Genomic DNA, 16736 nt, shown 5'->3' with positions numbered 1-16736 from the left:
GAGCGGACTGGGAATTCCACCAGTTTCTAAAAAGAGACCAGCGCATAACTGGGAGGGAGGTGGACAGGGGGACATTTTTCAACAGTATGTTCTGATGTGTTGCCAAAAGAAGGAGTTACACTTGACTCAGGCTTACAGGCTGCTGGCACAGCAACACACAATGGATACACACAATGGAAGAACATACTGCAGACTAATTTACTTGATATAAAGTACACTATATTGTGTATTGTTTATAAGTGCAAGTAGGGACACATTTTTTCACAATAACATCTCAACCTCAACCACAGGTGCAACCTCATGCAATATACCTCTTTATATATTCTGAGTAAGGAAGACAAAAGCAGTTGCAATATGCAGTTTTAAAGTTTATTTCATGTTTATGGTGCAGTAAAATATAACTTTTTCATATGTAAAAATAACACAAAACAGAAAAGTAAATTTTTCTCAAACTGCAGTCCATGTGGCAACAACATCAGCAGATTCAAAACAATCTACATCCAAGACCAGTGTATAAGACTGATGATACACAGTAAATTAGCTGCTCAATGTCTATTCATGATACATGAACGATACCACTGTAAGTTTAACCTAATTTATTATCACCACATACGTATTCTGTGAAATAATTTGCTTGTTTGAAAACAACCTGGAGCTCCTGAAGTATTTAAACAGAAATATAATGACCGTTTTTTAATAATTGAGCTGAAGATATCATGTTAATGCTTTATCTGATATTTCATGTGCAATTCACATTCAAAAGATTGTGACATAAAAAGCCCAATTATTTTGCTCATTATATATTTGATATGATGGCACAGAAACAATTTGTATTCAATTTGTATCGATTTGGAAAGTGCAATCATCTCGCCTCCATCAGAAATCTTTCCGATCATGTCACCTTGTTGTATGTAAACAGTAACCGTTTGGTCCATGAGCTGCCTGTGTGCAGAAAACACAGTTTCCTGGAAAAACAAACTAGGAAGAGCATATTTTGATGGCTCCGCATGTCGCTTCTGCAAATGTTCACTTTTGAATTCAAAGTAGCCCTTTTCCTCTGGAGCTGCATCATCCCTGCAAGTTCTTCTCCCTTTTCTTCTTCTACCTGAAGTATGAGTCTCTTCTCTTTGGCTCTCATATCAACTCCAGATCTTAAACATCACGTGAGTCCCATCTCACACTCAAAACGGAAGAGTATCCATGAAGATTTTTTCCACAATTGGTGGTGGAGGAACGAGATCTTCTAATTTAAGGTAAAAGATACGCTGGAGGCCTTGAGTGCACAGAGTCCTGAGCTCAGGCAGCTTCCCGAGAAGTCTGGACATGTAATTGGGCCGCAGAGAATCAGAGCCGCAGCCAGAGATGTGATCTTTGAGGCAGGTGATGAGCTGGTTCTGCAAGTCCTCCACACGTCTTGGCTCCTTGAGGCCATATCGGTCTGCAGAACATATGATACGGAGTCAGAAAAGAGCCTCAGGCTACAGTATTTTGACTTTATATAATGCACAAGTAAAACAAACTGTCAGAAGAGACCATAAAGTGGACTTTAGTGTGTTCTTAACTATAAAGTGTATCACTCCAGGCTGCCTAAAAACATCTGGCAAAGAGACTGCCAATGAAACAAGCCTTTAAACAAACTCTGGGACATTTACATTTCTTTGAATGCAAATTAATGTCTTTTTTTCATAAAAAGAAATGAGTCAACTTTGAAAGTGACACATCTGTTGATGGTTTTCATCCAATAATTTTGTCTTTGCTTATTTGTTTTTCTTTTGCTCAGCTTTAAAGAGAGTGCAAGTTCTTCTTAAATCTGGAAAAACTTCAAATGAAACTTTAACTAATCTCAAGTGGGATACTGCACCAGTTTGTTTTGGGGTAAGTTGCTGAGTGAGACGTCTGCCTTTCCTTGAATAAATAATTCGACAATACACTAAAAAAAAGCTAAACAGCAATGTCTCTTTCCAGATATCATGACCCAGTTATTCAAGATAATCCATAGACATTGTTATAGCAGCTTTAGGTCGCAGCTATAGAAGCACAACAAATACATATTTTTAAATTTGGGGCTGAACTGTCCCTGTAATGCTGCTGCATTGGAACAATTCCTTGGCTCTAAATGTAAGCCAGTATGTGGTTATGTTTGTCTGAGTATGTTTGGATGTTAGTCTGCTGTGATATACGTCTGTGCTATATGTGAGGTCCTGTTACATGCTGTTCAACACCTGTTGTGTCAGTCCTGTGTTATATAACTGCCTTGTATTGTCTGCACCAATGAGTCCACGTGCACATAGTTTTACTTGCTGAATGAAAGTTAGGAAGATTGAAAAAGGATTTAAAAGTAGAAAAATAAACTGATATCTCCACTTCTACAGGTAAATGTTTTATGATGACTGAAGCTCTTACCGGTGATGATTACCAGGGCTGTGAGACAGGAGAAAGAGGAAACATCCAGCTTCATGCGGTGAAGGCTATGAGAAAACTCCAAGATGGAGTCAATCCAGTCCCCAAAGCCTCGGACGCACTGCGTTTTGTGAAGCACGGCCCCGTTGCAGAAAATGAGCTTCTTCATTTCAGGATTGGAGCTTCAAAAGAGAAAAAACAAAGCAGTTTGTTGATTTTTTTCGCGAAGGTATCTGTTTTTTTACATGCAAACTGTATCAAAAAAATGAGGAACGTTTTTTTTTTAAGGACGTTGCACTCACCGATATGCAAGACGCAAGATGAAGAGCTCGACAAATGCAGACTCCAGCAGCAGCTCCTGGTCCTCTGAGCAGAACTCAGAGAAACCCGGGATGCTCTGCGCCCACTTCCTGACGACCTCCATGGACGATGTGAGTAAGTTGTAAAACTGTTTGACGTCATTGGCGTCCTCTTTCTGGTTTGGACTGACTTCTGCCTCGTCATACTGAAATTACAGACAGCAGAGAAGTTCAAACATATGCATATTCCAAAGGATGAAAAAATACCTTTTTCTAATAAAAGCTGACCATTATTTATTTATTTATTTATTTATCTCTTCCCCTTATCCTATTTATTCATTTGTTTTTTTCTTCAATTCACTGGATTTAGATTTTCTGCCACTTTCAAGTTAAAGATATTGTCTTTTTACTGTCTATAATTTAAAGTTTATTTGTCCATATTTTAAAAAACTATCCTGTGTTCAGCTGTGCTGTGTCAGAAGAAAGAAAAGCTGAACTTTTGTACACCTGTAGATCAACAAGTGTGTAGGAGAAGAAAACTGATCAACAATGCAGAATAAAAGCCTCATGCACGATGTCCTCTGCACTTCCAATCAGAGATTTAATTACATCTGGTACACACACTGTCATCAGGATCCACATTTGTTAGGCAACCTATTTAGGATGGTCTCTTCTTTTGTCTGGCTCACTACATATCTTTAACTTTTGGTTGCTAAAAACTGAAAATATGGTTGCCATATTTAGTTTACCTTATTCAGTAAACAGATAAAATTCTTTATCTGATCTTCACCATTGTCTCAAAAACAGAAAACTGTGACACACGAGTAAACACACCAACGCACATGGAGTGTTTTGTGGTTCCAGATTCTGACTGTAACAGCAATATTTAAAGTTCTATATTTAGAAAAGTGGTTGCCACTGTTGGCAGCCAAAGGCCAAGAATTGGTTGACAATATCTCAAAATGCCAATGCCACTCTTTCGTGCCGTTAAAGGTCTGTGTACCTTGGAATAATCCAGTTTCCCAACACCAGGGTTGGAGTCGATGTGGGCCCTCACAAGTGAAGCGATCATGCTCACTGGAGACACAGTGGTGGTCGTCATCACATCATGGGTGACTTTAGGCTTTGAAGGCAGGCGACCTCTCCGTCCTTTCAGGCTATCTGTTCTCACAACTAGAAAAAATGGAGACAATCGATTATTAGTCTCAGATCAGCATCACCATAATGCAATACTACACCATGGATGTGTGTTTGTGCTGAACTCACCTTCCCTCACCATGCCCACAACCAAACACTTCTGGAAACGGCAGAACTGGCATCGATTCCGCCTCCTCTTGTCCACAGGACAGTCTTTGTTTGCAAGGCAAACATACTTAGAATTCTTTTGCACTGTACGCTGTGAAATAAAAAGAAATGTTACTTTTTCCTTCCCACAGACTGGCACAAAACATTCAGTCAGCTGCACAGACAGGTCGGATCTTATTACCTTGAAAAAGCCTTTGCAGCCCTCACATGTGCGAACCCCATAGTGCTGACAGGAGGCGTTGTCCCCACAAACAGCACAGCAGCCTTCATTTCCACTGGGACTTTTTAATTTGGGTGATAAGCTCCCATCCAGCTGGTCAATGCCATCGAGGCTACGCGCCTGCTCCATCACTAAAGCAGGGAAGGTCATTGCAGACGGGTGAGGGTGGGCCAACGTGAAAGGATCCTGCTCTTGTAAGTGCGGTTGACTCAAATGAGGCATGTCCTCTACAGAGCCAAAAGTGAAGAAAGAGGGCTCCTGTGGCACTGAGGTGTCCTCTGCCGCCCAAAATCCTGGATTGGGTGAGTACGGCCCAAAAGCTGAATCCCAGTTGGACGCATGCTGACTCAGGAACCGGGGGGTTGAAGGAGACGAGGCCGATGCAGGGCTGCCAAAATAATCTGAGCCGCCAGGAGACACCGCCTCGTCTGGGTAATTTAGCGTGAATGCGCCAGGGTAACAGCCGTACACCTGGAGGTCGTCCAGTTTGAAGGGAGTCTCCTGGCCTGACGACGGAGTGATGTGGGCCGGGGCTGCAGTGAACTGGCACGAATATGCATCAATGTCGCCCCCATGAGTGTCCACCAGGGAGCTGATGCTTGGCAGGGATGGAGCAGAGAGGTGGTCCCGTGGACTGCTCATATCAGCAGCCAGCCTGGAGATAAGGTCTATGCTTTCAGGCTCCAAGCTGCCAAGGTTGTTTTCATAGAGCTGAGATCCATGCTGGGGGTGTATGCAAGTCATGGCTGCAAGACTGAAAAAGACATAATGAAAAAGTGTTCCAGATTTTTAGCCTCATCTTTAACACTAAACCCATGAGTTAATCTTCACTGTGCACTGTTACAGTACTCATGTGCTGGAATTTAAATGATGAATTCCAGCACCCGGTTCCTTTTCGATATCATCAAGTTAAACCCAATGAACCTGAGTCTTTGAGGGTCCCATGGGGCCCTGGTTCAGCTACCTATAACATACTAACTGCATAGATATAAATGTTACGAGAAAACAAAGAAGGTGCTACTCTAGATGGCAACAGTCATAAATCATTGTATCTTATTACTATGTAGTAAATATGGTCAGCTGCACATGCCTGGGAAGTAAAGTAAGTGGGGGTTGACTTTCAGTCAAGGGCTCAATGCCAACACGTGGGATACATGTTCCATACATATATAGAAAACACTTTTTTTTTTGCAACATCAGCTCATTTAGTTACAGGTGTAAATGGGATACAATATATTTTGTAAATTTCTATTACACTGCTCATCCTGTTCTATACTCTCTCTATATATATATTACCACGTTCATATCTACCACTTACTGTCTATTCACCATTCTATAAAGCGATCATTTGCAATAACAGATCCCTAAAATGAATAAACCATCATTTTCCAATGACTGCACAATGAAAATGCATAATTTGATCATTCAAAAAAAGTTTGAGATAACTTATGAAACATCCCAACACGAGCCCCCCCCCCCCCCCCCCCCCCATAATAAATACATAGCATGATTTAAGAGAATAGAATAAGTTTGTCAGTTTGTGCAATTGAACTCTATATATTGCTCTGCACTTAACTTCCTTTTGCATTTTTGATGAGATGCTGAACTGCAATAATTTCTCAGTATCGTAGCCTGTGCAATTCTTGTTAGTACTGTTATATTATTCTTACTTTGCACTGATTGTACATAGCATTTCTAAATATTTTTTATATACAGTATTGTAAATATTTTATATGGCATTTATAAGTTAGCTCCTACTGTATTTCATTGTACTTGTACTATGGCAATAAAAATATATATTGCCAGTAGCTTTCCACATTTAATGAATTTGCCTTGTTGTTTTGGTGCTTAACAATAAACACAGTAAGAGAAAAAATAAAGTAAAAGCAAGGACAGCAAAAGTCCACATTAATACAAGAAGAGTGTAGAATAAAAAATGTGAAAATAAGAACAATACAAAATGAATGAACTGTACAGTTTTGAAAAAGCCAGTGCAAAATATTGACCTAATTTAACACACTAACTGTGCAAAGTAGTAATTATTTCTTCAATGGGCTACCCACTGAATACTGACACATGCAGGAGCTGTGGAAACAACACATAAACGTATAACAAACTTTTTGCTTTCTGCCTTCTCTTCGATTTAAACTCACTTTAATGCTCAGTTCTCAGTTGTAACATTTAAAATCCAGAGTTTCCGCATTCACGTGTAATGTACTTACAAATGTAAAATTATTTCTTACCTGTCAGGTCCGTTTACAAGTGTTTTGAACTGTCTGTACTCCACAAACGACCATCAGTCATGTTCAGTGTTTCCCATCTGAGGAGCGAGTACCTCCGTGATCTCGGCTCCTCGACACTTTTATACGATCCGCTGTTGTACCCATGACGTCGGACGAAGGATTCCATACAGAGCCGGGCGGTGGGCGGGAGATTTCCACTCTCCAGCCAATCACAGCGCGCGTTCGAGAGAATAGACGTTCAATGACGCACTCCGGGATTCCGTTGACGCGCGTATAGCGAAAAAACCGCAGCATTGTCCTCCCCGACACACACACACACACACACACACACACGAATCTAAATACAACCCAATCAGGCTGAATATAACTTAATATTTTGAGCAGGAAGAGGCTGTCACAGTGCCAGTTTGCAGAAGTGTCTCTTTGTTGTAAGATAAAGTTAGGGTTAGTTCAGTTTTGCTGAGAAACTGGAATATGATTTCATGATAGATAAACAGGAAGTCACAGCAGGTTATAGGCTTTTCTATTTATAGGATGAAAAAAATATTTTTACTGCTGCTGTGCTATGGTAAAAGCGATGATAAATTAGGCTTTTTTAAAAACAGCACTGAAAGAAAGATTTTCTTAGATGATCTACATGCTTTTCTAAAACATTTTATTGCATTTTTGGACAAATTAGAGTTTGACCATTTTTCACTATACTATACTATGACATTTTTTTCACATTTTGGCCATACTATAATATGTTGTTTTTTTCATAAATATGTTTTACATACTATACTATTACCTGGTGTGTAGCATAACAAATGGCAAAGACACCTGTACATGCTTCAGGGGAAGACCTCAGTGAAGTAGTTAACTGAGTTAACTTGAAGTAGTATGTCATTTTTGTACTTCTGTTTTGCATGTTCATAAATTCAAAAATTGTACACATTTAACACTATAGGAAGGAGTTAAAGGGAGCCGGAATAGGTTGCTTTATCAAGCCATGTGCAGGGGTGACGACACAATACTATCTGTACAACATCCAATCCAATTATTGTATTCATGGTCATAATACGCTTTCCAAATATTGCAATATGTGACTTTTTGAGAAAGTCAAACGTGCTTATACGTCATTTAAGGGAAATATTTTGCGGTGTATCGCAGCATTGCATGGTGTTCCCTTTTATTGCTTGCTGCGCCAGTTTGAGGCTGGTATTGGTTTCACTGTGTGTGTGTGTGTGTGTGTGTGTGTGTGTGTGTGTCATCATGACCCAGCGTGGTCCTGAAGTCACTCACTGTAATGGTTATTACCACAGGGGCGGGCTTGAGAACTTTGCACCGCATTCTCATGAGGGGGTTTGCATGATTTCTTACAAAAACTTGTGCCGCACAATTCATGTGATCATATCCTACAAAAATATAGCCGTCACTTTTTTAAACCTTTTCCAGGTAACAAAGGTTTCCATTACAAAAAGTAACCAAAACAATGCTTGAAATTGTGATGTTTCTGTCAAAATCACTTTATTCTACATAAACTGTTTGTAATAACTGGATCCTGTTTGAAAAATTAAATGCTGCGCTCCTCAGCGTAATTGACAAACCATGATTGATTTTGCTGAGACATACAGTCATGTGACAAATATTTACTGAAAATCAGACAGAACTGCAGGCTGTTTACACAGAGCTGAGAGGAGAGGACAGGAGAGGAGAGGTTTTGATGATTTTTTATGACAAAATATATTTGTTCACACTTCTAGCCATGATTATGCCAATTCCATGGAGGTTATTTTATATATTGCAGTGAAATACACGGCCATAAGTAAAATGTAAGAGGAGCAAAAAAATGCCCTGAATCAGCTTGGGGTTAAGAGGGTTAATACCCCAGCTCCTGTGATCCCCTCTTGATTTGCACACATTTACAGGCCTTCTGTAGGATCCAGACCTTCACTTTTCTTCACACCAGGAGTTTGTTTTTCTCCACAAGCCTTTTTAAGCCCACAGAGTCTCACTAACAATCATTGCCCCTGAATGTCATTTATAATAGAAATCACTTTTCACAAGCTGATGCAACAGAGGAAGAAGCCAGCCACTCAAACCTGACTGAGACTGACAAAAATGCTGAATAACTTACTAAATGGAACAACTCTGCTGTGTGTTTGCGCTGTGATCCTCGTTCCTGCTGTCTCTTCAAGGTCATTCTTGCACGAAGATCAAGAGTTAAGTGGCTGCCATCAGCTTCCAGACAGAATTCTTGGATGGTACACATTTTTGGCTCGTGAGCCTGACTGGTTGCAGACTACAGTGGAAACTAATCACCCTCCCATTGAAGTTTTTTTTTTTCTGTTTTTCCCCTGTGAATGAATGGGCATCTGTGATGTCATGCCAGCACATAACTGGGCCTCCCTGCAGCACAGAAACTGATTTTACTGGTTATCTTGTTATCTGGGTTACCAGACACAGGCCACATTTTGTGACATCAACAACATCCTTTGGCTGCAGATTCTATGAAAGAGAACAACTCAGTTATTTGCTGAAAAGACAAAAAAAGACAAAGTTGTCAACAGTATAACAGTCAGTTGTTATATAGATTTTACTGTGTTTTAGTGTATGTAAAGGCTGATGAGCGTTTCTACATTGTTATGCAATGTGCATTAAACGTGGCCTTTATGTACATCTGTTCTCTCACTCATACACATGCCCTACACTGTACTTGCTTAGTATTATCACATGTGCCAGAGCTCCACCCACCACCTGTTGCTCCTTGCTCCATGAGTGCTATTTTTGAGTTGAGAAGATGTCTGTCATTGTGGAGAAATCCTTTAGTTCTTCGGTGCAAATCTGCCTGTCATGTCTGTGTTAATTTCTGGTGAGATCATTCATTTTACTTTTATCGTCGACTTCTATTCTAACTCAGTTACAGGTATATTAGTGCAATTATGACGTGGTATGATGTGTCCAAGTTGACACGTCCATAATGTAAAATGAATAGTTGGAATTCTAATTAATAATATTACCAACTCAGGTCTCACATGGCAAGCTATTTTAACATGTATTAGCTAAAGTTGACTGTCTGGAATGAACATAATTGGAATTATGAAGAGTCAAATTGGAATTTTTAATATCTGTACTTTTAATTCCAGACATTCAAACTTAGCAAACAACTGTTAAAATGGACTTCCATGCATTGACTTCTATACAAACAGTTACAGTTATCTAATATTCAATTATGATGTTTTATAATTTCCAGTCGACACATCCATGATGTAGTTTTGGATACTTGCAATGTTTATTGTAGATATCTACAATTGGTCTTACATTACAGATACACATCAACATATCATTTCCATACGTAAAATCCCTTCTGATGAAATGTTAAAAGGCTTAGCCATGACTGCGGGGGATCCATGAGGGAGTTCAGCTTTGTACTGTCACTGATAACAAAGTGTTTTCATCAGATAGACCAACTTAAGCTGTTACGGCCCGGAAAAAGCTCCAGTTGTTGATGTCAGTTGAGCATTAGATCCCTGGTAGTTTGCATACAGATGTAAATGAGGCTGGGTCGATGCTATCAGTCATGCTTTGCATCTTTTTCCAAACTCTAGAGGATTCCACTGCTTGTGTACGATTACTAACTTGTGATTTTAGCCTCATTCACTGAATGGGTAGTTTGTTTCTGCATTGAGTGATGTCACAGCAGATCAGTGAATAAACACCATCCAGAGATGCATCATATCGCCTGTTAGATTATATAATAATGAGTGTAATCACATAAAATCTAATTATCATGGCATTTAATATGCAGATATATCAGTGCTTTAGTCTGAAAAAGAAAGATTTGCGAAGCTGTGCAATGACAATGACCTTATCTTGAATATAAGAGATAGAAACAAAACAAACAAGTCCATTACTGTGCTTTCTTCTCACACGTAGCTCGTGCCTGACTGACTGAACACACATTGTGTGAATGTGACGTTAGCAAAGCAACACCTGCCTCTTTACTCCATCTGCGACTGTTTTAGGACTTGTAGATAAATTGCAGCTCATATTCTGCACCAAAAATATCAGCTTCACTGGGAACTCCGACAGGAGGTGGTCGGGTTCAAGCATGCCTTTGTGCCCACTGGCGTCTTCACGCTAAGCGGCCACATGGATGGTTTTACAGGGTGTGCAGGGTGTGGATTGTTTGAGGCCTTGCAACATGATATGAAGTCATGTTTGTGTATGTGTGTGTGTATATATGTACTTCCCTGTGTGTGTTTTATTTATAGCTGCACTTGATCTAATATTTAGCTGTTCTTATACACTGAGCATCCTGAAATATAGAAGCACCTGTATGATGTAACATAATGCAACACCCCTGTAATAAATGCTTCAAAAGTTCAGTTTTAGTTTCTCAACTCTGTGGTGTATTTTCTGTATTTTCTGTATTCTATAACTGTGTGCTGGTGTTGTATTGAACAGCATTAAAATGAGAGGTATTTCTAATATTTAGCTATTTTAATTGACATGATAAAATTGGGGGAATACAGCAACTAGACGAACTACAGCCTCTTTAATTACCACATAATTGAATTAACAACCTTCTGAACAACAACTGTTATTAAGTATTTAAAAGAGACACTAGCTGCTTTATGAGCTGAATATTAGCACCAGCATGCTGCTCAGGTAGGTATAATGTTTGTCACTAGCTAATTAACACTGAACACAAAGTACATCTGAAGTTGATGGAAGTGTCATTCATTTGGCAGGCATAAAGGGAATGGACAAATTGACCAGGATGCCATGCCTTTGGTCCGACAGCTCAAGAATCGTAAAAAGATTTTTTCTCTAGCCTTCACCAAGAGGCTTTTGTGCCTTAATCTAACTGATCTAAACAAATTATTTGATTAAGAAGCACGTCAATGGAACAGGCACTGGACTCCAGTGTAGATTTTTAGACTGTTGGGCTTTTTAACCCATATATCTAATGACAACGCCATCTAATATCAGATCAATGGGATGTCAGAACTAGTCCCCATTACTAGAGACCATTTTATGATGAGATCACACCAACCGCAATGCCAAATCAGACCAGGCCAGAATCTTTATGCTCAGCCTAATTTTGATCTCAACTTCACACCTGTAAAGTTTCCTGACTGCATCTTACCCAAGATGTGACCCAATCACAGTTTGTCCACAGACAGAAAGATATAAACACCTGGGGAAGTAGTCAAATCCACTGCACTGATGCACTGATTACATGTGCATCTACCTGAAGCTTTTGTCGAATTATTACAGATATTTCATTTTTTCCATCCAAAAACAAGCATGGACCAACTACTGATGATAAGAAAACATTGAATTTATTATTATGTTCAAGACTCCATCCTATTTTTCCAACCTGTAGAACAGGACACGCCCACTTCACTTTGCAAATCAGGTTAAACCAAAACATAGGAGGTAGCTGGGAACCAACAAATCTATTTACTTTTGCTCAAAATGCTCGAAATGGTTCACAATAAAGTGCATGAACCAGAACAGAATCAGCTCCAGGTTGGTGGAAAATGGGTCATTTAGCCATGAAAAGACACTCACAAGGTGAAAACAACAACAGCCACGCGCTGTCGCAAATAGTGAAAAAACAACCTGATGATGACGCTGTTGGACATGAATGTCAAATTTAATGAGAATCAATCAAGCAGCTGTTGAGACATTTCACTTGGAACCACAAATACCAACACCATGATGGTGCAAGAGGAACCAAAATCAAGAGGATACATCCTCCGGGCACCATGAATATCTGCACTGAATGACAGAACAATCCATAACAGTTGTCAAGACATTTCAGTAAAACCCAAAAAATGTGAACCTCATGGTGGCACTGGATGAAGTCAGTAGGGTTCATCCTCTGGGGACAAGTAAATTTCATGCCACTTTTACAAAAAAGTCCCTTTAAAAGTTCCTTAATTTGTCACTGGTTGGTATTTTTCTAACAGAGGAAATTAATTATCATATACATATAGACATATATGTTATTTCTGTGGCAGTGTATTACTGCTGTAAGGCATCTTGGACAGTTTGATATGATCTGGTCTAAATATATTGTAAGTAAGAAGACACATCATAAAACAAAAATAAATCTATTAATTAGTGTCTTTTGTATAGCAGACATGGGATAATCCATTCACCTCCTTCATCAGCACAACGTGGGAAATGTTGCAAAAAACAGGATTTACACACCGTGACATTCACAGATATGGAGAAGCTGCTGCTAAAACATGATTAGGTCCCCTTGTGACTGAACAAATGTGTCTTTCACTCCCATGTTCCTCTTCGAGGCTTAAGTCACCACTGTCCTTATCGGGTTTCACTTTCCAGTCTCGAATGAAAAAAGGATCCGACATCAGACATAGAATATATCTCGTATTTTGCACACAGATCACATAAATGATGATCTCCTCTTCCACTTTGCTTCTCCAAAGCCTTTGCTGTCCTTACGTTTGACTCATTGTTGTGTATTGCAGTTACTATTTTTTAAATTAGCCATGACAAGTCATATGACCATGTACCAGGACACAATTTATTATGAGACTCTCCAGTACAGGAGCAAGTGACACCTTATCCTTTATGTCTGTTGTCACTTCAGAGCTCTCAACTTTTGCTGTCGTTTGCAAAAACAGGAAGATGTTTCACATGCTGTTCAGGCTCCAACCCTCGAAAGGTTATAGACTTTTTGAACTAGACTGTAAATCTAGAGCTGCAAGATAAAGTGTCTGATATATTAATTATATAATTATTAACAGCTGAACAGAACTTATTTAATTTGGCGTTTAATGTCATTCTCATTATGTTTTACCTATTCTAAATGTCTTTATTTTATGTAAACTAGTGCAGTGCCCATAGCAAGTATGTATTCGTATACTGGGAGACTAAGTAGCGAATCGCGAATTCCCACATTACATGCAGACCACTACAACGTCTGCAACTCCATAAAACACTTACTTTTCAAAAGGTACGCACACCCATATATATATATATATATATATATACTACCCTAGATGGCTCACGCACGCTGTTAGCCAATGAAGACCAACGTAATCGCGTGGCGGCCATCCTACCACAGGCAGCTCAACCACTCATAACAGGGCAGTCCTTGGCCTAGATGTTAGGAATAGGGCTTGTAACTGGAGAGTCGCTGGTTCGAGTCCCGGTACTGACAGGTCTAGGACTGAAGTGCCCTTGGGCAAGGCACCTAACCCCCGGGCGCAGTAACGTGCGGCCCACTGCTCCTTGCATGGTGTGTTCACTTGTGTGTAAAAAAGGATGGGTTAAATGCAGAGGTTGAATTTCCCCATTGTGGGATTAATAAAGTAATCTTCTTCTTCTTCATAACATCATAGTCTAAGGTGCATGAAGCATTTAAATAACCATAGATTGCTTAATTTTAAACCGATTTTCAAAGGGTTTGGTTTGTTATGAACCTCAGAGTTGTGGTTATGTTCCTGTATACTCAAGAATAATTCATATAAAAATGTATTAAAATTATTCTTGAGTGTGCAGGAATTTAACCACAACTCTGAGGTTTATAACAAACCAAACCCTTTGAAAATTGGTTTAAAATTAAGCCATCTGGTTATTTAAATACTACATGCACCTGTTATGAGGGCCAGCTGCCTGTGGTAAGATGGCCGCCTTATACGGACGCTGGTGACTCCGCCTCGAGCCATCTAGCCTTTCTTATCTATATCTTTGCGCACACCATCCAGCACATATACATTGAACATTGATATTCGCTGGAAACTATTCAGATATTATTGGAAAATTGAACCTTGTAGCGCACTTTAAAACTCCTAAAGATAGGTAGGCTAAATAGACTTACAGATGAGATGAGTCAGACGTGGAAGTCCAGAGGGAATTGCGTTACTGACCAGGTGTAGGCCTATCACACAATGGGGCGGAGCTCCCCTAAAAGGCGTCCGATGGAAAACAGTGCACGTAAATAATGATATTTTGAAAAATGTATTTAAAAAATCTCCAAAATCGAGGATGCACACCTTCAGGCCATGCGCAAGCCACGTATGAAATATTAGGTCAGTCTAACTAACGGTCAGCGAGATATGCCCTCAACATCCACACACACACAGACGCTTCTTGCTTTTATAGATAGATTGTCACAGTCTACTTTTCTGCTATTATCCAAAGTCCTTGTCTATATGTCATTGTTTTAATGTTTTATTTTCATTGTTATAATTATTTAGCCCTTTTAGCTACATCTTTAATATGAAACACACTTTAAAACAACAAGTTACTATTTATTTCATAACCAACAGTTGATTTTATTTACATTGGCGTGGATTTACTTTTTACTTCAAAAGGAAAAACAAATAGTTTGGTAGGTTGTATTCAGAAAAGTCTCTAACCCCAATTGGAATCTTTGGTTGTTGTATCAAGTAATTCTATTTAGTAAGACCTCTGAAAACACAATATGTTAAATGTTATACGCTTACCTGTGAAAACTCCACCACACAGCAGAGCCCTCATGTTTGGAGTGACTTCCTGTCAGGAGACACTATTTAAAGACACAGCGACATCTAGTGGACTTTTTAAACACAACATACCTAAAGTGAATGATAGAGATGGCTCAAACAGGTTGTTTTCAACCCATTTTTGTGTAACATGTAGTGGCTGAAAAAAAAAGCTTTACCAAACAGAACATTAAATAGATATCTGAATAAAGAATTTCTGACCCTTTTACCATAGTATACACTACTGCTCAAAAATGTGGGGTCAAATGTCCTTTTTTAATTTTTTTAATTTTTTAAAAGAAAACCACATTTCAATAAAATAAATAGCAGACATACAGTCAAGACATTGTTAATGTGGCAAATGACTATTTAAGCAGGAAAGCTGATGTTCTTATGAAATATCTATTATATATTGTCAGCAACCATCACTAATGTGTTCCAGTGGCACATTGTGTTAAGTAATCCACGTTGTTGAAAGGCTGATTGATTATTAAAAGACCTGTGCATTATGTTAGCAAAACTGAAAACTGTTTTGTGTTGATTTGAGAAGCAGTAAAACGATCCTCCCTTAGGTAAGTTGAGTATCTAGAGGTAAAGTTGGAGACTTATACAGGTTAAAATTATTATTTCTACCCTTGTCGATGTCTTTACTATATTTTAGATTTCTTTTTTTAAAACTAATTTCATACATAAAACAGTTTGTTTTCATTGAAAAGAACACAGACATTTTCTGTGGTAACCCAAACTTTTAGTGCTAGTGTACATTTATTTTATTTTATTTTATTTTATAAATAAATAATAATTATATTTTTAGATACTACTACTACTACTACTACTACTACTACTACTACTACTATTATTATTATTATTATTATTATTATTACTATGATCTTTTTTCCTTTGCTTTTATTTATTTTTAAATATTTATCTTTCTATATATGTTATTGGTATCTCAGTTCTCACAAATACAGTGTAGTTAGATATGTATACTGCATTATCTGAATTTGCTGCATCTAGCCCTTTCTTTCTGTGCTTTTATTTTCATGTATTTAATCTCTTTAATCCATTCATCTAGTTATTTTGTTGGGGTGGCATATGTTTTGTATGTTTATTGCAAGAACAGAGTGTTTTTAAATGAAATAACCCTTTTAATGAGGATATTTTGACGTGTTGTAGTTGGAAAAGCACAGATGTAAATTATGAAATTAACTATGGTTCAATTATGCCTGTTTCAGTTTCAGGGCCCTGGTATTCTGACTCACTGTCACATTACCACAACTTACCTATTAAGAGACAAAGAAAGTTTATTTGACAGAAAAGTGTATTATTTACATAAGTCGAGATACTGTATCGTAGCCTAATTATTTAAATATGGAAGATCTGAAATCAACCTGATGTGTTGCCTGAGATGCCCAATGTGTGAAGGGAGTTTAATGAATAATAAAATCCTGCATTTAACTGTTTGTGAACTGATTCACCACTAGAGGGCAGCATCCTGATACGAATGATCAACCTCTCCCCAGTACATTTAATGTACATTTAATATTTACTACTATCATAGATTAGTGATGCACCTATACTTATGTAAATATGTAACTGTATTCTGTGTTTGCTGCCTCTTGGCCAGGGCTCCCTTGAAAAAGAGGTTCTTAATCTCAATGGGATATTCCCTGGTTAAATAAAGGTTAAATAAAAATAAAATGCTTGATTTTTAATGATGAAAATGATTAAATAATTGTCATTTGGTTTTGGTTGGATAATCAATTAGAATATTAGCAAT

At 38.4% G+C, this 16736-nt stretch overlaps 1 protein-coding gene across 1 annotated transcript; it reads right to left on the bottom strand.

The window, feature by feature from the left end:
• Positions 1 to 355: 355 nt before the first annotated feature.
• Positions 356 to 6577, bottom strand: nr4a1 (nuclear receptor subfamily 4, group A, member 1). The gene is made up of 7 exons (XM_059333384.1): positions 6468 to 6577; positions 4186 to 4978; positions 3966 to 4095; positions 3703 to 3872; positions 2703 to 2905; positions 2404 to 2582; positions 356 to 1438 (listed from the first exon to the last, which is right to left on the bottom strand). Exons 2-7 carry the CDS (start codon positions 4966 to 4968, stop codon positions 1182 to 1184), a joined length of 1722 nt encoding a protein of 573 aa, XP_059189367.1. The 5' UTR covers positions 4969 to 4978; positions 6468 to 6577; the 3' UTR covers positions 356 to 1181.
• Positions 6578 to 16736: the final 10159 nt, after the last annotated feature.

This window comes from Centropristis striata, chromosome 5 (assembly GCF_030273125.1).
Source record: "Centropristis striata isolate RG_2023a ecotype Rhode Island chromosome 5, C.striata_1.0, whole genome shotgun sequence".
NCBI classification, from domain to species: Eukaryota; Metazoa; Chordata; class Actinopteri; order Perciformes; family Serranidae; genus Centropristis; species Centropristis striata.
Note: the sequence above shows the minus strand (reverse complement) of the source record. Positions and strands in the feature narration are given on the sequence as shown.

Bases quoted from the DNA above. Each gene is read 5' to 3' on its own strand.
- nr4a1 (XM_059333384.1), bottom strand. From the start codon at position 4,968: ATGACTTGCATACACCCCCAGCATGGATCTCAGCTCTATGAAAACAAC. The intron at 4,096-4,185 runs GTAATAAGATCC...TTTATTTCACAG, and splicing joins GCTGCAAAGGCTTTTTCAAG to CGTACAGTGCAAAAGAATTC. The intron at 1,439-2,403 runs GTAAGAGCTTCA...TATGTTCTGCAG, and splicing joins AGCCCTGGTAATCATCACCG to ACCGATATGGCCTCAAGGAG.